We start from the raw sequence: 26,596 nt of genomic DNA, 5'->3' as shown, positions 1-26,596 counted from the left end.
AACAAAAATGATGAGGCACAGATTTAAATTGATATGCAAAAGTAGCAAGGGTGATGTGAGAAATAAAGGTTTTTCACCAAAATACTCAGCCTATGGAATGCATTGACATGTGGACATGTTGGTGGCATGTTCTATTGAGGGTTCAAGAGGACGTTGGATAATTATTTGGATAGAAATGGTAGGCAAGGGTATGGGGTAAAAGCAGTCAATTGGCACTGGATGACAACACTTGCTTGAAGTGCCAGTACAGGCACAATGGGCAGAATGGCCCACATAACAATTCTGTTATTCTATCCGTTGAATGGTAGAACATGCTCATGAAGCTGAATGGTTGTCTCCTCTTCTTCCATTGTTACTGGGTGTAGAAGAAAGCGTTTCACCAGTAACTTGCAAAGGAGAGTTGGGGAATATCTGAATAGGGAAAACTTGCTGAGATAATGCAGCAAATGGGATTTGTAAAAATTCAATCATTAGATGCAGGTATTATGGGATGATTCAGCATTTATTGTCCATTCCTAATTGCTCCCCAGAGGGCAGTTTAGAGTTGACCACAGTATTCTGGAGTCACATGTAGGTCAGACTGGGTAAGGATGGCAGATTTCATTCCCTAAAGGACATCAGGAAATGGAAAGGAAAGTATAAGGATTTCTTTAAAAATTCATTCAAGGAATGTGGACATTGCTAGCTAGGCCAGCATTTATTGTCCATCTCTAATTACCCAGAAGGCCATTAAGAGTTACCCACATTGCTGTGGGTCTGCAGACATGGTAGATTTACTTCCTAAAGGGCATTAATGGACCAGAAGAGATTTCCCCAATAATCAACAACAGCTTCATGATCATCAGGGGCATGGAGTAAATAGGCACCAACTAGGTGGGCTTTTAACAACACCAACAATATTTAAACAGTCAATTCTTTTTGTCTTGAATTCAAATTTATGATGGGATTCAAAACTCCACTCTCAGAAAATTTAAACCAGGGCTTCAGGATTACCGTCTGGTGACATCACCATAAAGCCACTGCCCCCTGGATAGCTCTGTCAAAGAACCATCAAATACCCAATGGGCTGAGTGAATTCTTTCAGCGTTGTTTCATTCTCTGAGCTTGTCTGTGCAATCTGAGAAATATGCTCATCTTTGGAGGTTCAGTTCTTGCAGCAGAGGCCAACCCCTCATCGTCTGGCCTCTGCCACACTGGACACACCAAGTGGCCATCAAGTTGGTCAGTTTCAACATGGGCAAATTTGGGAATTCAGGAATTCTGCCTCACTGGCTGTGACGTCTTTGGTCGGGATCCCTGGGAATGTCTGAGATGGGGCATCATTGACAGGCTAACCATCGCTCTCGGAGAAGCTGGGATAAGATCCTGTGGGCCTCTTGAAGGTAAAATCAAGGTAAAATCTCTTTGTTAGTGACTGCAGTGATTCTCAAGAGGCCCAGCATTGAACAATGTTTTGCAGAAAGGATCCTCAAACAGGCGTCAAGCTGTTTATTAATTAACTGCAGGCCTAATATCGATTTAAATAGGTCACTCAGTGCACCTGAATGTTGTTCAAGGTCACACAAAAAAGCTCTTCAGAACTGCTGGAAATCTGATACGAGAACAGAAATTGCTGGAAAAACTCAGCAGATCCGGCAGGTTGCTGGACTCAAAAGGTTAACTCTGCTTTCTCTCTACACATCTGCCAGACCTACTGAGTTCCTCCAGCACTTTCTGTCATTGCTCAAGACCATTTGGGCACTGGATTAATTGCAGCCCTTTTCCAGGTACAGGAAAAAGCAAATTTCTGTCTCAAAATGGGAAAACCAAGCTCCCAGAGTCCGGACTCCCAATTACAAACTGTTCAAACTACAATTGCAGATGTTTCTGTTCCAAACTGAAACTGCTATTTACACAATATCTAAAGTCAGCCTAATGTAACCATTTATCCTTTTTATGCTTTTCTTTTGTAACTAGCTGGAACATTAATTCAGATTTCTAGGCAAATTCCAAAATAGCAGCTGCCTGTCAGATTTCCTTCACCTTTCTAAGTGATTAGTGCAGCGTGGAGAGAGTTTTGAGTGTCTGTCGCACTTTGCAAAGAAAGTTTCTCATTGTTTTAATCAGTGCTTACCAACAGGTGGAGAGAGATGGTTTAAGATATCTGTCACTGATACTGGTGGAATGATCTTTTCCATTGATTAGAGGTGTTAAACACACAGAGAAAATGTGCAATTTTCACAGAAGAAAATAAAGGAAGCACCTGACAATACATTTAAAATGTTGCTAACAGACCTTGGAAAGTCTCAATGTCCATGTAGGAACTACAGACTTTGATAAAGCCAGTTACCATGTGTTGAACTATGAATGGGTAAAATCAGGGAATATCATTCCTGAAATATGATTTAAGTATGGGATCCAGTGTAGATGTTTGGCTATAATTGTGTAGTGCTCATGTGAGGATGGTTAGGAGCCCAGACCAAAATTCAGATCTGAATTTAATTTCCAAAAGTCAGTAAATGATAAGATGGTTTCAGTAACAATAAAGAATTGGGGTGGCACGGTGGCTCAGTGGTTAGCACTGCTGCCTCACAGCCCTAGGGACCTGCATTCGATTCCAGCCACGGGTGACTGTGTGAAGTTTGGGCACTCTCCCTGTGTCTATGTAGGTTTCCTCGCACAATCACAAAGATGTGCTGGTCAGGTGCATTGGCCAAGCTAAATTGCCCATAGTATTAGGGATGTGTAATGAGGTGCATGAGTCAGGGGTAAATGTAGGAGAGTGCGTTTGGTGGGATACTCTACTGATGGTCAGTGTGGATGCATTGGGCTGAAGGGCCTGTTTCTGCATGGTAGGGATTCTAAATACAGCTGTCAGGTTGTCATTTTTTTTTCAAATCCTCTGGTGCACTAATTCCTTTTTGCAGATGGAAATCTGCCGTTCTTACCTGGTGTGGCCTGTGACTCCAGGCTGCCAGCAGTGTGGTTTGGTATCATGAATATAGCAAGACGATCTCTGGGATGTGGACTTGGAAAGTTCACCTTCCAATCAAGCACAGATTTGTGGGCGGCACGGTGGCACAGTGGCACAGTGGTTAGCACTGCTGCCTCACAGCGCCAGAGACCTGGGTTCAATTCCCGCCTCAGGCGACTCTCTGTGTGGAGTTTGCACGTTCTCCCCGTGTCTGCGTGGGTTTCCTCCGGGTGCTCCGATTTCCTCCCACAGTCCAAAAATGTGCAGGTTAGGTGAATTGGCCATGCTAAATTGCCTGTAGTGTTAGGTGAAGGGGTAAATGTAGGAGAACGGGTCTAGGTGGGTTACGCTTCAGTGGGTCGGTGTGGACTTGTTGGGCCGAAGGGCCTGTTTCCACACTGTAAGTAATCTAATCTAATACTGAGAATATGTTTTTAAATAAATATAGCAGTTACTATCAATCTACTTGTACCTGTGTTTTTTGTGAACTGTGAGTATGAAAACAAGGTAAGCTGTGATGCTCATATACAAAAGAAATGGAAAAGATGGTCTTATGGAATGAGTGTAGATTGTTCTTTATAGAAAACAGGCAGAAATTGTAGTGGAAACTGCATAGAAATCATTAACAGCAGGTGATCATTTTGAATAGGATCTTCATACAGTCAAGATCTTTTCACTTATAAAATAATTCCACCATTATAAATTCAATGGGTGTTGAGAGCAAGTCTGTAAATCAGTGACCTGGGCATCGCTGTTACTGAACCACACGTGTCACTGAGTTATTGCTGGTATCTTTGTGTGTTCTATCCTTCAGCTTTGCCAAACACAGTGCTCTGACTGAGTTATTTTTAGCCTAGCCCTGGGTCCTTAAAGCAGGGACTGCAAATGCATTGTTTAAAATAAAAACGAGGAACAAAGGAAATTGTCCATGGAAAAACACACATTAATGCACCATCCATAATTGGTGCGTCAGTCACGTGATAAAACTCTGTTTTGCAACTGTGAAGAAAACTACAATTACTTAAAACATTGCTACAATTTTTAAGCATTGACATACATCTGCATGCAATACACTGCCTTAAGATGCAACTTAACGTGCACTGCATACAGTTTTCATGTTAAAATTCTGCTTCTCTGCCAATGGAATACAAATAGCATGAGGGTCTGCATGAGCAAATGTGCAGAAGCATTTATTATAAAAGGGAAAACTGCTGAGTTATAGTGCCATTCTCTTAGCTAAGTGGATCATTTTCAAGAGACAAACTGGGGAGGGGGTGGAGTGGCGATTTATAACAGCAAGCAACTTTCAAACAGCCAGGTAAGGTAGTGGTATGAAGTGAGTCACAGATAAAACATTCATTATTCTTTCCCTTCACCCCAGGGTTTGTGCCTCCCACATCCAAAGCAACAGACGGCTCTCTCACATGCGATTCTGTTCAAGCATCAACTTCAGGGCAATGTTCAGAGCTGGTGGACATGTCAGGCAATAGCCAAGGAGCTGTGAAAAGCTCACTGTGCCCCTTTCAAGCACAATGTCTGCATTATTTACATAGGCTCCCCCCTCCCCTCCTCCCCATGAACACAGCACACCAGAGGGACACGTACAAGAACAGACAAGACATTCGATTTCTTTAGTAGACAAACCTTCCAGGTCTGTGTTCTCTTTGTGGTTCACTTGCTTCAAAGGGCAGCAGAAAATTTCGTGACACTTAGCACGAAATGGGGACTCTTTTTTCTTAACATCCGAGGATTGGATAGAGTCTCGATGCAACACATAGTAATCCTGTGTGTCAGAGGCAGCGTCATCCAGAACTGTGGTTTTCACACAACAAAATGAACTAACATTAGAACGCATTCACCCCAAGTTCTCCCTCCCACCCCCATTTCCCCGAAGTCTTCTTAAAACATTTATGCCAAGTGCGCTTACAAAAAAAACAAACCATAGCTTTTGACACTCTTAAAACGTCAACAGTAATTCAATTCTTCACACAAAATCTTCAACATCCCCAATTTCAATCAGGCACATTAAATACAATGCAATTCTTGGCCAGTGGTTACAGACACTCTAATAGTGTCAACAACCACAAATGTTCTTCCACAAGATCGGCATTTACTCTACTTCAGAAGTTTGACTTCACACATTTTGCATTCTCTTTCAGAATTCAGTATTGAAGAAGTGACACTTTATTGTACCAAACCTTACTCAGGCATTATTTGGAGGGTCAGGCCCTCAGGGTTTGGACAATGAACTATAGGAAGATTATATTAGCATTGGAGGGTATGGACTGTGGATTCACCAGAATGGTAGCAGGAGGATTAAAGGGTCAGATTAGGAGGATAGGTTACACAGTTTCACCTTTTATTCTCTTGAGTTCAGAAGGCTGAAAGATGATCTGATGAAAGTATTTAGAAATGCTGGATTGATAAGAGAGATGTGCTTCTCTGCTGGGAGGCTCCAGAGTAAGAGGCACGACCTGAAAATTAGCCTACCTAAGGTAGACACCTGGATGTTGGGGGAGGAGCAAGTGAAATGTTTGAGATGGACTGATTCTTGTTGAATCAGTGGGTCAGCAGGAGGCTATTTGGCCCTTCCAACTTTCTCCTTCATTCAACCAAGATCATGGCTGTTACCGTATCTCAATTGCACATTCCCACAAGATTCCCATATCCCTGATATCCCGAGAATCGAAAAGTATATCCATCTCAGTCTTCAACATACTCAATGACTGAGTGTCAGAGGGTCTTTGGAGTAAAACATGTCAAAGATGCACAACTCTTTGTGTGAATAAATTTCTTCCCATTTTTGGTCTTAAATGGCTGACCTTTTACATAAGAACATAAGACCTAGGAGCAGGGGTAGACCATCTGGCCCTTCGAGCCTGCTCCACCATTCAATAAGATCATGGCTGATCTTTTCATGGATTCAGGTCCACTTACCCACCCGCTCACCATAACCATTAATTGCTTAATTGTTCAAAAACTTATTTGTTTTTGTCTTAAAAGCATTCAATGAGGCCACCTCAACTGTTCCACTGGGCAGGAAATTCCACCCAATTCACAACCCTCCGGGTGAAGAACCTCCTCCCCATCTCAGTCCTTTTATTCTTAAATTGAGAGCCTGTGCTCAAGATTTCACAGCCACGTGTCTGTACCTTAAGAGGTTCTGTTGATGCACTTAAATACAGAGTAGTTGAAGGTAATAAGATGAGCAAGTGTTATAGAGATATACAGCATGGAAACAGACCTTTTGGTCCAACTTGGACATGTGGACCAGATATCCCAACCCAATCTAGTCCCATTTGCCAGCACTTGGATGTTAGATGTTCACTAGTTAAGTATATTTAGGTGTAGACCTTCTGGGCCAAGAGGCCCGGGTTTAAGATTAGATTAGATTAGATTCCCTACGGTATGGTCTTCGGCCCAACAAGTCCACACCAACCCTCCAAAGAGTAACCCGCCAAGTACCCATTCCCCTACCCTAAACTTACCCTTGACTAATGCACCTAACACTATGGGCATGGCCAATTCACCAGATCTGCACATTTTTGGATTGTGAGAAGGAACCCACGCAGACACAGGGATGATGTGCAAATTCCACACAGACAGTCACCCGAGGCAGGAATCGAACCCAGGTACCTGGCACTGTGAGGCAGCAGTGCAAACCACTGAACCACCATGCTACCCACTGTTCCAGAGGGCTGTAGTAACACCTCTGAACTGGTTAATTTGAAAATATCAATTTCGATGTGAATTTGTCTTTGCCTAGACATTCTTGGAGAGAGAGTCTGTTTGTGTACTCCAAGCTTTGTCTGGTTGGTGGGTACTGTACATAGAACATAGAACAATACAGAATAGGCCATTCGGCCCTCGCTGTTGCACTGACCTGTGGACTATTCTCAGCTTGTTCCCCTACACTATCCCAAAATCATCCATGTGCTTATCTAAGGTTGTTTAAATCTCCCTAATGTGGCTGAGTATATTCTTATTGCGCACAACAATGACATTTCTAGTCACATTCTCCAAGTTTCTTTCAGATTTTTGATTTGAGTCTCTGTCCCTAGTGAGCAATCTCATCATGTACTTTTCTTTATTGTTTATTGTTTTGATATTGTTAATTTGGCTTTCTCTAAAATAGCAATTAGATATGAGATAAAGAAGAGCACTGGAGGGAGTTTAGGATGAAGGTGAACACCCTGTGGCAAACATTAAACACTCTCCGCCAAAACATTTGTGTTCTATAACAGCCTTAAAGGTTCTCGAACACCAGAGGGAGATATTTTCTCAGTTTCTTCCTTTATCAAACTTATTACAACATTCAGCCTTTCACTCTTATTGGGAACTGATTTTTTTGTGAGATGAAAATCCAGTGAAATACAAAGACCAGAAAACGGAACAATTAACCACCATATTCAACACACACAGTTTGTTGGAACACAGAGTGAGCAGACATTGAGTGCAGAAACTCAGCAGACCTGGCAGGATGTACAGAGACAGAAACAGAGTTAATGCCTTTGAGTCCAATGTGACTGCTGTTTGGCCTGAAGACTAATCAGCACATTGGAAATGCAGTTCGCACTGTGGAAAGCAGCTTTCAGGCAGCATTGAGAAAGATGATTTAAAGTATTGTTGGTTAAGAAAACAGCTTAATAATTCATAATCAGCCTCATATTATTTCTTCCACAACAAGCCAACATGTAGCAGTTATGATTTACTATTTTAATTAACTGACTACTGCTATATTTTAAAGTCCTCCATTGGCTGTAAAGTGCCTTGGGATGACATAAAAGCCACCAGAAAAATGAAAATAAAATTCCTTTCTTCATGGTTTCAGCCCAGAAGCTCAAATCTGGTGAATGAAGATTAGAGAACATTTTCATCATGAAATGCTAGCATGCTTTGCACTGCAAAATGAACAATCCAAAACCATTAATCTATTTGGAATAAATTCATGGTTTCGGATTGTTCATTTTGCAGTGCAAAGCATGATGCAAATGTGGTCTTGATCAAAAATAACTTTTTAAAATGTGCAAAGGCTGATGCAAATGTGGTCTTGATCAAAAATAACTTTTTAAAAGCAACAAGGGACGGGGTGGGGTTATATCAGGATTGGAGACAGACAAGAAAGTGGAGTTGAGACCACAGCCACAATCAGCCTTGGTCTTACTGAGGGGCTGAATGACCTATGACCATGATCTTACTGAAGGGCAGCACAGGGTTGAGGGGTGGAATGGCTTACAGCTGCTCTTAGTTCTTGAACCCAATTGCAAATGAGAATCATTTAAAATTAGATTTTTACTGGAAGAGCGTTACATTTGCTCAAAACCCCAACATATGAACTTGTTACTCTTCCTCTGAGGCATGTCTCTGACTGGGGAGAGACACAGCACCTCATTATAATATTAAACTAACCTTCTGGCTGGGTTGTTTAAATATGAATGAACTTTCATATTGGCCGACTGGATTTCTCAGAGTTTTGAAAATGCAGCAGAGCCTGGTGTGGCTGATCCAGCAGACTTCCTCCCAGTATGGAGAGATTGCCTTATGACCAAAGGCTAAACCGGTTGGGACTCTACTCACGGGAGTTGAGAAGAATGAGAGGGGATCTTATTGAAGCCTATCAGATTCTTAAGGGGCTTGATGGTAAACGCTGAGAGGATGTTTCCCCTCATGGGACAGTCTAGGACCACAGGGCAGAGTCTCAGAACAAAGGGGCACTAATTTAAGACTGAGATGAGGAGGAATTTCTTCTCTCTGAGGGTTTTTTTTTTAAACATTAACTTATAGGTTGAGGACAACGCTGACTAGGTGAGCATTTATTGCCCAGCCCTAATTACCCAAAGGGCAGAGTCACATACAGACCAGGCCATGTAAGGAGGCAGTTTCCTTATCTTAAGGACATTAGTGAAACAGATGGCCTTTTCCCAACAATCAGTAAGACCTTCATGGCCATCATTTGACCGTTCATTCCAGATTTTTATGAATTCAGATACTACCATCTGCTGTGATAGGGTTTGAGCCTGGCTCCCTGGGACATTACCAGGGTCTCTGAATTAATAGTCCAGTGATAATACCACTGGGCCATCACATCTCCTTATTTCTTGAGTCTTTGTTGAACTCCTTGCCGCAGAGAGCTGTGAGGTTAGAGTCCTTGTGTATATTTAAGGCTGAGATGGATAGATTCTTGATGTTATGAAGATATGTGCGTACTGTATCTTTAAGAGAGTTAGAAACTAGAAGAAATATATGACAGCTTCAAGTGTTCTCACAAGGTAAGCATGTAACACTGGGTCAGAAGCTAGATTAACTGGGTTACCTGGAAGCGACAAAACAGATTTGAATTAAGCCAATCAATTTAAGTTATACCCCAAAAATACCAAACTCCATCCAGTTTGAATTGAATATATTGACAATCTTAAAAGTCAATGACATAATCCAATGCTTTGGGGATATAAGTCTAGGGAAAATTGAACAGTTGAGAAGAGAACTGCCAAGCTACCAGCATGTAAAGACTGCCTGAAAAATAGCTCTCTTAAAAGTATCTTTATTGAACAGTAATCTGCAAAGCAGAATCACCAAGAAGAAAAAAAGAAGACAGGAATACAGAAGAGAATCAAAAGCTGCCTGGTTTTAGATAAGGAGTTTTGTTTTGGAAATCTTAATTGGGAATTTTATCAGACTAGAATTGTGGAGGGGGAAGGTAAAAGATATGCTATAGGAAGGAGTTGTAAATAGTTGTTAGTTAATTATTCTCTGTTATACTTGAAGAAATAAAGTTGTTAATTTTACTTTAAATAGTTCTTAGCCTTTTGAATTTTCACAGATTACTGCACAGGATAAATATTTTCTGTGTTGCTGCATTAAATTAAGCAGGAGGATTTACCCCATGTCATAACATTGATCAGCCAGGGAGAAAGGATAGGAAAGTGGAAATGAGGAATATTGGATCAACTATGATCCGACTGAATAGCAGAGCAGGATTGAGGGGCTGAATGGCTTACTCCTGTTCTCATTTCGTATGGTTTTATAAACCGGGGTGTGGAGCAGAGTGCATCACCTCTCACGCAAAACCCTCAAACACATGTCTGTCCATCCTACCCTCTCATACTGAGGTGGAAGGGGGACTTCGTTTTGGGTTGGAGACATGGAAACCACCACTGGGATAGTGATCATTGTCACCACATGTTCCCTCCTCTAGTGGTCTCATTATATTTCCATAAACTCCACCAAGCAATAGCATAAAAGCACAAGACTTTCAGAAAACCTTAGATCAACTCCCATCAGTGAATAGGATGTCCCCTGGGTGTGTAAGAGATGAAGTAGGTGCAGAGCTCTCAGTATTTCACTGTAAGCTCTTCCATATCCAGGAGTAAGGCAACATGTTTGATTGCCTCACTGAGGTCTCTATTCAGAGATTTAAACCCTGGTGAGTGAGTTAGGTTCATTGGATGTCACACACTAATCTCTAAAATGTTGAATCATTTATTTTAAATGAACTGCCACCTCCACTACAAACAGGGAAAGCAATTTACATTACATGACAGTTCACATTTTTCCCTCGTGGGTCTGGCCCATAAGGCAGGAGAACCTAGTCATCTGTGCAAAGCCGACCTGTGGGATCCTGCTGTGCACAAGTTGCTTGCTGCGCTTGCCTCCATCACAGCAATGACAACACTCCAAAAGTGTGTAATCGACTGTGAAGGACTAAACATAGCCAAATACAGCCTTCGTTCTGTGAAATAATTCATAACAAGGCCACGTTGTTCCATTTAGATGTGATAATACGGGTAGCAGGGATACATGCAGCAGAGACACAGCAGGATTTTGTGAAGGTGCTTAGAAAGAGAGAGAGAGACAGAGGCAGAGAGAGAAAGAGACAGAGAGAAAGAGAAAGAGAGAGAGAGGCAGAGAAAGAGAGAGGCAGAGAGAGAAAGAGACAGAGAGAAAGAGAAAGAGAAAGAGAGAGAGAGACAGAGAGAGAGAGACAGAGAGAGACAGAGAAACAGAGAGAGAGAGAGGGAGAGAGAGAGAGAGACAGAGAGAGACAGAGAGAGACAGAGAAACAGAGAGAGAGAGAGAGACAGAGAGAGAGTGAACAGTTTTCAGTGAAGGGAATGGTAGAGCTCAGCGACAGATACAAGCTGAAGACTGAGGGGTTATGGATGAGCCTGGCAATGAGAAAAGAGAAAAGTGAAAGTACACAAATGTATTTATATAGCACCTTTCACAACCACTTGAAATCCTAAGGCTCTTTCCAGCCAGCGAATTACCTTCTGAAGCATAGTCACTCCTACAATGTCAGAAACGGGCAGGCGGTTTATGCACAGCAAGATCCCATAATGTGACAATGACTGAATCAATCCAATTTTTTATTATGTCGATTGAGGCATAAATACCCACCCTGCCCCCACACACCCCCATTGGAGGCCAAGTGCAAAAAACAGAAAACATGAATAGCCCACCCAGCCACCTCTTCTAATACCATCTCCCAACACCCCACCCTCACCCCACTTCTCGGGGCATGGCGTACAGACCCAGTTTTGGATTGTTTCCTCACCCCAGGAGCGACAGCACCAATGTGTGGGAAAGTCACGGGATTTCGGTGTTTCTGGGCTGCCCATGAAGGAGAAGTATTCAGGACACTAGCACAATCTCTCACGTGCCTTCAGAATACTGCCAGGACACCATTTTACAACCATGAGAGAGGCATAACAGGAGCTGGTTTCCCCTCTCATCTAAAAGACAGTACTCTCTCAGCACTGCACTGGAGTCCCAGCTTAAATTACAGTTAACAAAATAGGAGCAGCAGTCAGCCATTCGGCCCTTCGAGCCTGTTCCACCATTCAATATGATCATGGCTGACCATTCAACTCAGTCTGCTTTTCCTGCTTTCTCCCCACACTATACACTTTAATCACTTTAGCCCTAACAGTGATATCTGGAAAACATTCAATGTTTTGGTCTCAATCATATGCAATGGCAGAAACTCCCACAGGCTCCCCACTCTCTGGGTGAAACTATTTGTAATCCCAGTCCTTTGTCCTTAGACTGTGACTCCTGGCTCTGTAGGAAGACCTGAATTTATAAGCTCTAAATGAAACTGTGACCAAGTGGAAAAGGATGTCAATATTTCAGGTGATAGCCAGGGTTGAATTTGAAACTGAATAATACATCTAGAACTGCATTTCTCAAATCATGTTAATTCATCTTCTCTTTTAGTTTCAGAGGAAACTTCTAATCAGTGTTTCTGGAGTGTCACCTGCGTTGAACAGCACTCTGTTGAACAGTTGGATTTTAGTCAGTACCATTCATCTTTTTGTGATTCATTCACAGGGTGAGGATGTCGCTTGGCTAGGCCAGCATTTATTGCCAATCCCTAATTACCCAGAGGACCATTAAGAATCAACCACATTGCTGTGGGTCTGAAATCACATGTAGGCCAGACCAGGTGAGGATGGTCACAGTTTTATTCAGAGCTTGTAAGTTCAGGTCTTCCTACAGAGCCAGGAGTCACAGTCTAAGGACAAAGGACCGAGATTACAAATAGTTTCACCCAGAGAGTGAGGAGCCTGTGGAAGATTTTGCCATAGCATGTGATTGAGACCAAAACATTGAATGTTTTCCAAATATCACGCAGCTGGGGCTTTTATTGGACAATGCAGAAGATATCAGAGTTTTTGAGTGTGTGCAGATGTCGAGCAGAAGGGATTGGGAAAGAACAACAGGCCATTGGCCTGAGTGTGAATGGGGGACTGAGGTGGTTTGGTGCTGAAAGGGAGGATGGTGCAAGACAACAGAGGGGGGCAGTTGGGCAAGACTAGAAATATGGCCTGGCAGGCAGTCGGCATGCACTGTCCACCTCTGCTAGTATGTTAGCACCTTCCAGGGAGGCATCTGTCAGAGCTCCCATCATGGATCTATCAGATGCTCAGAAGTGACCAATTACTGGCATCTTAGAGCATCTCATGGCATTTCCTCAATGGTAAGATGGGTACCATGTGATGTCAGCTATCCGTGGGAAGACGTACTGGCTTATTGGACCCAGTGTCGAGACTGGGTCATTTCGTATATTCAAAGCTGAGACAGACAGATTTTTAATCAGGAAGGGAATTGAGGGTAATGGGGAAAAGGCAGGAAAGGGGAGTCGAGGTGCTCAGATCAGCTATGATCTCACTGATTCACCCAGCAACCTCGTTAGATTGAATGACCTATTTGTGCTTCTGTACTATCTGGTCCTATTACATTGCAAGCCTCCCAACAACTGTAGATTCTCCAACCTTCATAAGGGGGAGAGGAAATGCAGATTTGGGAAGTGACAGGTTGGGATAAAATGTAACCACAGGACATTGTGTCTCTATTCATGATGTATTCCTCTCTTCATTTTCTTTTACTATTTAAATACTGTTTACCCTAGTGTCAAGCTTTGTCTAATGGTGCCTTTCTGAACCGTATTTTGTTGTTTGGTGTGTTGTTGTTAATGAAGGCTCTTATTGTTATTTCTACTGGAAAGAAACCAACCATTCTGTGCACTGAGATTACTGATGCTGATATGAACAAACACACATGTAACCCCATCACATCATTTTCCACTCTGCCCCTTTAATGCAATTATCTTAACAGTTGGGGGCCTGTACACCTGGAAAATCCCAGCAGCTGCCAATCTCATAACGGAGGGACCAGGGGATAATCCCATCCTCCTAATCCCACCTCTGAAAGGAAGACCCTGCCTCAACTATCCAATTCCTGACCCTGCTGTGAAAGTCCAGCCCTGGGTCTCTGTGATTGTAAGTACAAGTGAAAAGATAAAATCACCTCAGTACCACACTCGCGTTAGAGAGGAACTACTGGTGGTGGCTTAACCTGAGGGTCACTCAGGAGACGGGAGAGGATGAGAAGGAGAGCCCCTCATGGTAGCCTCAGCCGGTGTGGGGATTGAACCCATACTTTTTGCATCACCCACCAGTCAACTGAGCTAACTGACCCACTGATTGTAAGTAGTAGACATAAGGCAAATCAGAAGAATGCATTGAGTTTTTGGATGCAAATATCTTTTTCATCAGTTTAGACAATGTGGAGATCCCTGGCAAGGCCAGCATTTATTACCGACTTACTTTCATTCCATGTGATATTGGTAAACTAATCAAATTTCTAAGATTCATAAACCTTTGAACAAAGGGGTGCCACAGTGACCCAGTGGTTAACACTGCTGTCTCATGGTGCCAGGGACCTGGGTTCAATTCCACCTTCGGGTGGCTGTATGGAGTTTGCACATTCTCCCTGTGTCTGCATGGGTTTCCACTGGGTGCTCTGATTTTCTCTGACAGTCCAAAGATAAGCAGGTTAGGTAATTTGCTATGTTGCCCCCATTGTGTCCAGGATGTCTAGGTTAGGTGGGTTTCCCATGGGATTACTGGGATAGGAAAGGGGATGAGATGCTTCTCAGAGGGTTAGTGTGGACTCAATGGGCCAAATGGCTTGCTTCCATGTTGTAGGGATTCTAGTCAAAGAGATTTTTGCTTATCTGAGTCCCAAAGAGCTGTTTGTTTATTCTGAGATTGTGACCCTCTAGTTCATCATTCCCCAGCCAGGGAAACACTCTCAAGGTCATGATTTGGAGGTGCTGGTGTTCGACTGGGGTGCATTAAGTTAAAAATCACACAACACCAGGTTAAAGTCCAACAAGTTGATTTCGAAGCATTAGCTTTCAGAGTGCTGCTACGTCATCAGGTGGTTGTGGAATGTAAGTCTTATTTGCCACAACCACCTGATGAAGGAGCAGTGCTCTGAAAGCTAGTGCTTCCAAATAAACTGCTGGACTATAACCTGGTGTTGTAGGATTTTTAAGTTTATACTCAAAAGGTCTACTTCATCAGTGTTCAGAAAATTTATATGTTCCACTGTTACTGACTCTCAGTCTTATGCATTCCTGGAAAAAATGGTCTCCTCTACTCAATCTTTACTATTATAACAGTTTCTGTATCTCAGGAATTAGTGTAGTAAGATTTCATTCTACTCCACTAATACATCCCTCTCACCTTCCTTCGGTAAGGTTACAACCATTAATTTCTCTCCCTTAACCTAATAAACTTGGCATGGATTCTGTGATATTAAAAAACCCAACAGACATTTAATGTCTCTAACTGTTACACACAGACATTACATTGCTCAGTCACATAAGTGTCTGGGCTAACATTAAGCTAATATAGAGTCATAGAGTCATAGAGATGTACAGCATGAAACAGACCCTTTGGGCCAACCTGTCCACGCCGACCAGATATCCCAACCCAATCTAGTCCCACCTGCCAGCACCTGGCCCATATCCCTCCAAACCCTCCCTATTCATATACTCATCCAAATGCCTCTTAAATGTTGCAATTGTACCAGCCTCCACTACATCCTCTGGCAGCTCATTCCATACACTTACCACCCTTTGCGTGAAAAGGTTGCCCCTTAGGTCTCTTTTATATCTTTACCCTCTCATCTTAAACCTATGCCCTCTCGTTCTGGACTCCCCAAACCCAGGGAAAAGGCTTTGTCTATTTATCCTATCCATGCCCTTCATAATTTTGTAAACCTCTATAAGGTCACTCCTCAGCCTCCGACGATCCAGGGAAAACAGCCCCAGCCTGTTCAGCCTCTCCCTGTAGCTCAGATCCTCCAACCCTGGCAACATCCTTGTAAATCTTTTCTGAACCCTTTCAAGTTTCACAACGTCTTTCCGATAGGAAGGAGACCAGAGTTGCACGCAATCTTCTAACAGTGGCCTAACCAATGTCCTGTACAGCCGCAACATGACCTCCCAACTCCTGTACTCAATGCTCTGACCAATAAAGGAACGCATACCAAACACCTTCTTCACTATCCTATCTACCTGTGACTCCACTTTCAAGGAGCTATGAATCTGCACTCCAAGGTCTCTTTGTTCAGCAACACTCCCTAGGACCTTACCATTAAGTGTATAAGTCCTGCTAAGATTTGTTTTCCCAAAATGCAGCACCTCGCATTTATCTGAATTAAACTCCATCTGCCACTTCTCAGCCCATTGACCCATCTGGTCCAGATCCTGTTGTAATCTGAGGTAATCCTCTTCGCTGTCCACTACACCTCCAATTTTGGTGTCAACTGCAAACTTACTAACTGTACCTCTTATGCTCACATCCAAATCATTTATGTAAATGACAAAAAGTAGAGGCACCAGCACCGATCCTTGTGGCACTCCACTGGTCACAGACCTCCAGTCTGAAAAACAACCATCCACCACCACCCTCTGTCTTCTACCTTTGAGCCAGTTCTGTATCCAAATGGCTAGTTCTCCCTGTATTCCATGAAACTTGCTAACCAGTCTCCCATGGGGAACCTTGTCGAATGCCTTACTGAAGTCCATATAGATCACATCTACCACTCTGCCCTCATCAATCTTCTTCATTACTTCTTTAAAAAACTCAATCAAGTTTGTGAGACATGATTTCCCACGCACAAAGCCATGTTGACTATCCCGAATCAGTCCTTGCCTTTCCAAATACATGTACATCCTGTCCCTCAGGATTCCCTCCAACAACTTGCCCACCACCGAGGTCAGGCTCACCGGTCAATAGTTCCCTGGCTTGTCTTTACCACCTTTCTTAAACAGTGGAACCACGTTTGCCAACCTCCAGTCTTCCGGTACCTCACCTGTGACTATCGATGATACAAATATCTCAGCAAGAGGCCCAGCAATCTCTTCTCTAGCTTACCACAGAGTTCTCGGGTACACCTGATCAGGTCCTGGGGATTTATCCGCCTTTAACCATTTCAAGACATCCAGCACTCTGTAATCTGGACATTTTGCAAGATGTCACCATCTATTTCCCTATATCTTCCATATCCTTTTTCACAGTAAATACTGATGCAAAATATTCATTTAGTATCTCCCCCATTTTCTGTGGCTCCACACAAAGGCCGCCTTGCTGATCTTTGATATTCCTGATGAAGGGCTTTTGCCCAAAACGTCAATTTCGCTGCTCCTTGGATGCTGCCTGAACTGCTGTGCTCTTCCAGCACCACTAATCCAGTATATGATCTTTGAGAGCCCCTATTCTCTCCCTAGTTAACCTTTTGTTCTTAATATATTTGTAAAAACCCTTTGGGTTCTCCTTAATTCTATTTGCCAAAGCTATCTCATGTCCCCTTTTTGCCCTCCTGATTTCCCTCTTAAGTATACTCCTACTGCCTTTATACTCTTCTAAGGATTCATTCGATCTATCCTGTCTATACCTGACATATGCTTCCTTCTTTTTCTTAACCAAACCCTCAACTTCTTTAGTCATCCAGCATTCCCTATACCTACCAGCCTTCCCTTTCACCCTGACAGGAATATACTTTCTATGGATTCTTGTTATCTCATTTCTGAAGGCTTTCCATTTTCCAGCCGTCCCTTTGCCTGCGAACATCTGCCTCCAATCAGCTTTCGAAAGTTCTTGCCTAATACCGTCAAAATTGGCCTTTCTCCAATTTAGAACTTCAACTTTTAGATCTGGTCTATCCTTTTCCATCACTATTTAAAAACGCATAGAATTATGGTCGCTGGCCCCAAAGTGCTCCCCCACTGACACCTCAGTCACCTGCCCTGCCTTATTTCCCAAGAGTAGGTCAAGTTTTGCACCTTCTCTAGTAGGTACAGCCACATACTGAATCAGAAAATTGTCTTGTACGCTCTTAAGAAATTCCTTTTACACTATGGCAGTCCCAGTCGAAGTTTGGAAAGTTAAAATCCCTGACCATGACTACCCTATTATTCTTACAGATAGCTGAGATCTCCTTACAAGTTTGTTTCTCAATTTCCCTCTGACTATTAGAGGGTCTATAATACAATCCCAATAAGGTGATCATCCCTTTCTTATTTCTCAGTTCCACCCAAATAACTTCCCTGGATGTATTTCCAGGAATATCCTCCCTCAGTACAGCTGTAATGCTATCCCTTATCAAACAGGAGCATACTTCCAGCAGCATGTCCTGCTTTAGGTGATCCAAGGTAAAATGGAGTATGAGGTATTTATATTCTCAGGTCACTTACTTATCACGTGGTGTTCATATCATATTCAAGTCTCTTAAAGGTATAGATAAATTCGCCATATCCCAAAGGGCTGTTCTTTCATTAGAGAGAGAGAGTGATGTGTGGTGGTGGTTTAATCTGAAGGTCACTATACCTCAGGTGAGGAGAGAGAGGTGAGGTGAGAAGGTTAGATCTTCATGATGGTTTCACTTGGTGGAGGAAATGAACCTATGCTGTTAGCATCATGCTGTATCATTTACTGGTCATCCAGGCAACTGAGCCAACTAACTATCCCTTTCAGCTATACCAATGTACTGACCATGAGACTTAACATAACATTCCCTTTTACGAAAGATAAAAAAGCTATTTTAAAATTTATCCCAAACAAACATACATAATTGTACTTTGGCATGTGTTGTCAATTTGATAATTATACAAACAGGGTAAAACCGAGTTTATAAGACTGCCATTTCTATTTTAATACAATGCCTGGGAAGTTAATGACATGGTGATTTGTACCTATCTGGAAAGATATACATTGCTCACTTTTATACTTGTTTGATAACTTGGTGGCCTTGCTGCTGGCTGTTGTTGGAGTGTTGGACACTGATCTGAGCTGGCATCTGTCCCTCTGCTACGTGCTACAGTGATCAGTAGTAACTTGGTATAATTGGGCAAATTACATCTTTTAGAAATTTTTGCTGGTATCTAAATATTTGTATTTATACTTATCCCTGGCACTTCCTGTCTAGTGCTCAATTCTGGTACCTGTTCGCTCATCTTGTATTTCTTTCATTCTCTGCTCTTGAAGGAAAATGTCCCCGAACAATGGAATGGTTAGACATTTGGTTTCTGGATAAGATGTACTTGGGATGGTAATGCCATTTTCTCTGATATTGCATGAAAATACTGCAACTCAGTATGAAAGTCTTTGTTGCCTGATACTTAATTATCATTAATTTGAGGGTATGCTCTGCTGGACCACTTGAGCACAGATAGTGCAGTGACAATGTGATATACAAAGAACAATACAGCACAGGAATAGGCCCATCGGCCCTCCAAGCCTGCATTAACACATTTTGCCCTTCCATACTAAAACTGTCTTCACTTACAGGATCTGTATCCCTCTATTCCCTTCCTATTCATGTATCCGTCCAGATGTTTCCTGAATGCTGCTGTTGTGTCTGCTTCCATCACCTCCCCTGGCAGCCCCTTCCAGGCACTCACCACCCTTTGTGTGATAAACCTGCCTCACAAATCTGTTTTAAATTTCCCCCGCTCTTCACCTTGAACCTGTGTTCCTGAGTAATCGTCCCCTCCACCCTGGGAAAAGGCCTCATACTTCCCACTCTATCCATGCCATTCACAATCTTATAAACTTCTATCAGGTTGCCCTCAACCTCCTGTGTTCCAGTAAAAACAAACCCAGTCTATCCAACCTTACTTCATCACTGAAATCCCCCATAACAGGCAACATCCTGGTGAACCCTCTCTGTACCCTCTCCAAAGCCACATGCTATTCCTCACTTAATAGAGGTGTCTCAAAATGATTTGCTAGTGACCTGTGGTCTGTCATCAAAGCCTATTTCATTCAATATTGAATAAACTTAAAATACTGCTCATCACGTCAACAACTGTTTGGCTCATTGTGCTGCTGAGTCATTGAACAATGTGAAATTTTGAGAAGTAATCTGTCACAAGGATGTGATCTTCCTTTGTGCATGGAGAATGGGTCTGCTGCTGCTTTTGTCCAAGGAATGGATTGAATGTTTTATGTTGAAGCTCCTTCCCCCTCTGGGGTTGATATGTATGACCATATGTTTCCGAGTTTGATTAGATTAGATTCCCCACAGTGTGGAAACAGGCCCTTCAGCTCAACCAGTCCACACTGACCCTCCGAAAAGTAACCCACCCAGACCCATTCCCCCTAACTAATGCACGTAACTCTATGGGCAATTTAGCGTGACCAATTCACCTAACCTGCACATCTTTGGACTGTGGGAGGAAACCGGAGCACCCAGAGGAAATCCATGCAGACACAGGGAGAACATGTAAACTCCACACAGACAGTCACACGAGGCTGGAATTGAACCTGGGTCCCTGGTGCTGTGAGGCAGCGGTGCTAACCACTGAGGTGAATATCCTGATGCCATCTGACATAGGAGCAGAAGTAGGCTATTCAGCCCATCAAATCTGCTGTGCTGAGATCAATTAGATCATTGCTGATCTGATAATCCTCTGCTCTCTCCCATCTTCTCCCGTTATCCTTGAATCCTTCCTGATTAAAAATCTGTCTATCCCGTCCTTGAATATACTTCATGACATAGTCTCAACAACCCTTTGTGTAAAGCATTTCCTTCAATCCTCTGACAGAATAAAATTCCTTCTTATCCCTGTCTAAAACAGACAATCCTAATCCTAAAGTGATACCCTCTAGTCCTAGACTCTCCCACAAGGGGAAACAACTCCTCCGTATCTACCCTGTCAAGTAACCAATGCATTTTGCATGTTTTAATAAGGTCACCTCTTCAGTGGGTTCAAGCTCAACCAATCCAACCTCTCCTCAGAGGACAGTTTCACCTTACTTAGTATCAGTCAAGTGAACTTTCTCTAGGCTACCTCCAATATCAATATATCTGTTCTCAGATAAGGGTATCCCTGCACAGTACACAGATCCATGTACTAACCATTGAAAATGACTTGTGATGTTCATCTCTGTGTTACCAAAATGGTCAATCCTCCTCAGGTACTTCCCTAATACTGTCAGACCACTCCTGTAGTTGCTCCTCTTTGACAGTTGTCTATTACACTGGCTCTGGTCAAAGGGTAAGAGACCAGCTTTGAGAATGTCTTCATAAATAAGATATCACTGAATTTATTGAGGAGGAGATGCTGGCCTAGTGCTGGACTGTTCATCCAAAGACTAGATTAGAGTGGTGCTGGAAAAGCACAGCAGGTCAGGCAACATCCGAGGAGCAGGAAAATCCATGTTTCGGGCAAAAGCCTTTCATCAGGAATAGAGGCAGGGTGCCCGCAGAGTGGAGAGATAAATGAGAGGGGGGTGGGGGTGGGGGAAGGTAGCAAAGGGTTCAATGGGTGAATGGGGGTGGGGATGAAGGTGATAGGTCAGAGAGGAGGGTGGAGTGGATAGATTGAAAGGAATGTAGGCAGGTAGGTCAGTTCATGGGGGCTGAAAGTTTGGAACTGGGGTGAGGTGGGGGAAGGGGAAATGAGGAAACTGGTGACGTCCACATTGATGCCCTGGGGTTGAAGTGTTCCGAGGTAGAAGATGAGGCATTCTTCCCTCAGGTGTCAGGCAGTAAGGGAGCGGCAGTGAAGGAGGCCCAGGGCCTCCATGTCCTCGGCAGAGTGGGAGAGGGAGTTGAAACGTTGGGCCACAGGGCAGTGTGGCTGATTGCTGCAGGTGTTCTGGAGATGTTCCCTAAAGCGCTCTGCTAGGAGGCGCCCAGTCTCCCCAATGTAGAGGAGACCACATCGGGAGCAACGGATACAATAAATGATACTGATGGATGTGCAGGTGAAACTTTGATGGATGTCGAACGCTCCTTTAGGGCCTTGGATAGAGGTGAGGGAGGAGGTGTGGGCGCAGGTTTTACAGTTCCTGCGGTGGCAGGGGAAGGTGCCAGGATTGGAGGGTGGGTTGTTTGGGGGCGTGGACCTGACCAGGTAGTCGCGGAGGGAACGGTCTTTGCGGAGGCGGAAAGGGGTGGGGATGGAAATATATTCCTGGTGGTGGGGTCTGTTTGGTGGTGGCGGAAATGTCGGCGGATGATTTGGTTTATGCGAAGGTTGGTAGGGTGGAAGGTGAGCACCAGGGGCGTTCTGTCCTTGTTACGGTTGGAGGGGTGGGGTCTGAGGGCGGAGGTGTGGGATGTGGATGAGATGCGTTGGAGGGCATCTTTAACCATGTGGGAAGGGAAATTGCGGTCTCTAAAGAAGGAGGCCATCTGGTGTGTTCTATGGTGGAACTGGTCCTCCCGTTAATCCAAAGACCCAGCTAATGTTCTGAGATCCTGGGTTTGAATCCTGCCATGGCAGATAATGGGATTTAAATTCAACAAAAATCTGAAAGTAAGAGTCTAATGGTGACCGTGAATCCATTCTTGATGGTCAGAAAAACCCATTTGGTTCACTAATGTCCTTTAGCGAAGAAAATCTGTCATTCTTAACTGGTCTGGCCGACGTGAGTCTCCAGACCCACAGAAAACTGCATAATGGGCAATTAGGGATGGACAATAAATGCTGGACTAGACAGTGACACCCACATCCTGTGAATGACTTAAAAATAAAGTTGTGTGGGTTGGTTAATCCACTCTGTGTACAGACTGAATCATTTTGGTATCTGACTGATATCTCACTTCGTAGCCATTCCCTGGGAGATTGGTGGCTGATTACATTGTATCATGTGAGGTCTGTACCGTCACACTGGGTGTGGTTTGAATCTCATGAATTGTGACATTCTCCAGAACTGTACAAACTGGTAACACCCACTCCCCGCCCCCCCCCACCAGTGAACCAGCGAGCAGATTTTGTGAAACTGAGATGAGCTTTTGAGTTGACACGACAGTATGACTCTGACTTTGCACTGAATTGATGATCCATTATATGCCGTGAGATAGTCTCTTGCAGGCTGTACCTTGGAGCACCATTTGCTGAGATCAATCTTTCAGGAAGCAAGGTGTAATGTTTTGACACTAGGTCCCATGTTGATTTTAGCTTTTAGTGTGTGTCACTCTGCATTTTCCATCCAATAGAAATAAATGGTTGTAAAAGCTTCTGATCATATTACACTCTCGACATGGTGTGTGAGGGTAACAAAAAGGAAAACAAGGTCATCGTCTGAAAATTGCCTTTTATTTAGTTGCCTTTGAACTTCATCGATGTGTATTTATAGAGTCATACAGATGTACAGCACAGAAACAGACCCTTCAGTCCAATCATCCATGTGGGCCAGTTATCCTAACCTAATATACTCCCATTTGCCAGCACCTGGCCCGCTTCCCTCTAAACCCTTCCTATTCATATACCCATCCGGATGCCTTTTAAATTCTGTAATTGCACCACTTCCTCTGTCAGCTCATTCCATACACATACCACCCTCTGCGTGAAAAAGTTGCCCCTTAAGTCTCTTAGTCCCCAACGCTCCAGGGAAACAGCCCCAGTCTATTCAGGAAGCTTTGCTTTCCTGGTGGTCATTGCCCTATCTGCACATCTATATGGCTATCTATACTCAAGGAACTGATGCTACTTCCTTGCTGTAGCTGGATGTTAATTTTCTGTGAATCATGCACATGGTCACTCAGATACCAGAGGACTACAATGTGCCTGTTGCTCCTCATTTACAAAGTTTCTGTGTTTCTTTGTTTGAATTCTGTGTTCTTGAAAGTTACTGTCCAGTGATCTTCAATTAGTTTTCCAAGTATCTAATACCAAGATAATGGAGTCATGTATGGATATCCACCACAATGCCCATGGTGTGATTTTGTCTCCAATAGGGTGTTTTACCTGTTTAATCAATGCTTAGGTTATCTCTTGTGACATTAAAAATTTGCCTCATGATACTGAAGACTCCAACAGACGTTTATAAGTACCTGTTTTGTACAAATGGGTCAGTTAGATCAGTTGGTTGGAAGGCAGGTTTGTGATACAGTGTCATATTCCTGCATTGACTGAAGTTATCATGAAGGTCTCTCCTTCTCAACCTCTCTCCTCGCCTGAGGCACAGTGACCCTTGGGTTAAACCACCACCAGTCATCTCTGTCTCATGACAGAACAGCCCTCTGTTTCAGGAGGATGGTGGTGACCTTGCTTTCACCTTCACTATGATGTTCAAACATTGCATTCCTCAGGCACATAAGTGTCCAAGCTCATTTTAAGCTGTTAACATACAAAAAGTCACACAATACCAGATTATAGTCCAACAGGTTTATGTGAAATTACAAGCTTTCCGAGCAACACTATAACCTGATGTCATGTGAGTTCTGACCTTGTCCACCCGGGTCCAACACCTGATGGTACGTGCTAAAATGCAGTAATAAGTGCATCTGTCAAAGGCATACTAACATATTGACCGTGCAACACGATACAACTCTGAAAACCAATACACAGTATCTCAGATACAATCGCAGTAGCCATGTTTATTTGAATACACCAATCTCTATGAAGTCATGGCTGACATACTCCTTGATTCTCTGCTTCCTTGCTGTAGCTGGATGTTAATTTTCTGTGAATCATGCACATGGTCACTCAAATACCAGAGGACTAAAATGTCCCTGTTGCTCCTCATTTACAAAGTTTCTGTTTTTCATTTTCGTTCCAAATTGGATGACTTCCCTGTAGTTCACACTTTATTCCACATGCTGGGTTTTCACTCAATCAGTCTCTACCCCTTTGAGATCTCTTCACGCCCTCCTCACAGACAGTCTTCCCAAAGATGTTTGCAGTGTCAGGACATTGCTCTGAATCAGCTCTTCCCACAGCACCTCGAGGTGTTTTTGTGTCTTCCACCATGAAGGTAGAAGCAATGGGTGGGGATTAATGTTTGTGATGGGGGGTGGGGGGGGGGTACAGCTAGCAGGGTGCCTCTGTAAGTTACCTCATATACGGGTATAAATTGTGCATCAGGCATCGAAAAACCCAACACCAACACTCCTGGATTACATTCCATGCACCCCCCCAACCCGGGTGGGTACAATTCCCACCTCCTGACAGCTGCTGGGTTATCAGAGACTGGCAACTATGCATTGGCATTCAGAGACTGGGCAGCTGCCAATAATACCCACACCAGGGGGCTGCATCACTGAGAGATTCACAGGAGATTGGTGTCATGGTGATTCCACCCTCGGGTGACTGTCTGGGTGGGGTTTGCACATTCTCCCCGTGTCTGTGTGGGTTTCCTCTGGGTGCTCCAGTTTCCTCCCACAGTCCAAAGTTGTGTAGGTTAGGGCCGATTGGCCATGCTAAATTGCCCATTGAGTTCAGGGGTGTGCAGGCTGGGTTAGCCATGGGAAATGTGTGGTGATGGGGGTGGGATGCTGTTTGGAGGGTCAGGGTGGATACGATGGGCTGAATGGCCTGCTTCCACATTGGAGGGATTCAATGCAGTTTATTTCATGATAACAATGAGGTATAAGCTACATTGACACTGTTAGTAAGATGATAATGCAGATCGCAAATGGGGGGGGGGGGGGATGGGGGTCTATCTTCTTCGAGATCTAGAAATATCCTCCCCACGCGGATCCATATGATATCACCCTATGAGGTGATATTGCTCAGACTGAAGCTCGCCAATGTTGAGCTGAGCTACAGACACTGAATGGTTACTGGGGATTGCAATGTGCTCCTCCCCTACCCCACCAGGCATTGCTGCAATGTCACCTGCACTGTCACCCTTTTATCAGCCTGACTTTGTTTATTCAGTTAAGATGAAATAAAATCAAGATTAGGCGCTATCTTTTGAACAGCTCTAGTCCCAATTAGGTTGATCTCTGCTCATTGCTGCCATTACAGGAGAAATCTTCGAAGGAAGATCAGAAAAACAGAGATGTGAGACAGCAGCCTCAGGGTGAGGGTTAAGCTGCTTAATGAGAGACCACATTGAGAAAGGAAACCTCATTATCTGATTTCACAGTCTGTCCACATCGAGTGCAACTTGTCGGAGCAAGCTGTACTCACACATTTTAATTTTGTTGTTGATAGGCAAACAATACAATCCATCATTAAAACGCTGGGCCAGCCTTGTGTTTCACTCAGAGCTGTTGAAATTAGATGCTTTGCCTCGTGGTGAGAAACACACTTAATTGGTCTCATTTGAAAGGGCCTTTAGAAAAGAACAAACAGATCTAATCTCCACCTCCCCCGAACCCTCAAAAGGCAAACCAAAAGCAATGCTGTTGTTTATCCACTTTGCAGTCTCTATTTGTTGTGAGCATTCACCTCCTCCCTTCCAGCTCGGTAAATGCAAGAAAGGGAGTAGGCCATTCGGCCCCAGATGCCTGTTCTATCATTTGGTTCGGCTGTTGGCCTCTGCTCCAATAGCAGATGCAGTGATTGTCACGAGGTCAGCTGGGTGGATCTCATACAATCTAATTTCCCTGATTGGACCAGATTAACAGCCCCAATCAGGGAGCCCTGCCTGACTGATAGAAACAGGAGTGTCAGGGATTTTGTTCACCCTAAGAGCTGGCTCTGAGCGAGCTGGATCAGTGTCAAAACTCACCAGGTGTGAATAAAGAATGACTTGGTGATGGGATACCAGCGTCTGTGCAGTTATTTCAGCAGTTGCTTAACATTGCAAATGGTGCGTGGTGCTTCAGGAAATGCCTCCATAGAAACATAGAGAGGAGGAGTAGGCCCTTCAGCCCTTTAAGCCTGTTCTACCATTCAATATGATCATGGCTGATCATCCAACTCAGTCTCCTGTTCCTGCGTTCTCCTCATACCCTTGATCCCTTTAGTCCCACAAATGATACCTAACTCTTTCATACAAACGGTCAATGTTTTGTCCTCAACTGCTTTCTTTGAAAGCTTTAAAAGGCTTACATCAAAAGTTAAAGGAACTTAAACAGCTACTAAAGATTCAGATGAATAGACAT

General features: G+C 43.6%; 1 protein-coding gene across 3 annotated transcripts in view; it reads right to left on the bottom strand.

Moving 5' to 3' along the window:
- The window catches only part of fgf13a (fibroblast growth factor 13a), a 756,986-nt gene that overhangs the window by 445,588 nt on the left and 284,802 nt on the right, over positions 1 to 26,596 (bottom strand). For 2 of the 3 annotated variants that reach the window (XM_072595622.1, XM_072595623.1), the window contains one exon: positions 4,598 to 4,765. The exons of the other annotated variant lie outside the window; for it this stretch is intronic. In XM_072595622.1, the coding sequence (XP_072451723.1) occupies positions 4,598 to 4,765 (168 nt within the window). The remainder of the gene's footprint in view (positions 1 to 4,597; positions 4,766 to 26,596) is intronic. 3 annotated transcript variants of the gene reach the window in all.

The sequence above is a fragment of the Chiloscyllium punctatum genome, chromosome 25 (assembly GCF_047496795.1).
Source record: "Chiloscyllium punctatum isolate Juve2018m chromosome 25, sChiPun1.3, whole genome shotgun sequence".
Classification (NCBI taxonomy): Eukaryota; Metazoa; Chordata; class Chondrichthyes; order Orectolobiformes; family Hemiscylliidae; genus Chiloscyllium; species Chiloscyllium punctatum.
The sequence above is the reverse complement of the archived record's forward strand: the minus strand, read 5'-3'. Positions and strand labels throughout refer to the sequence as shown.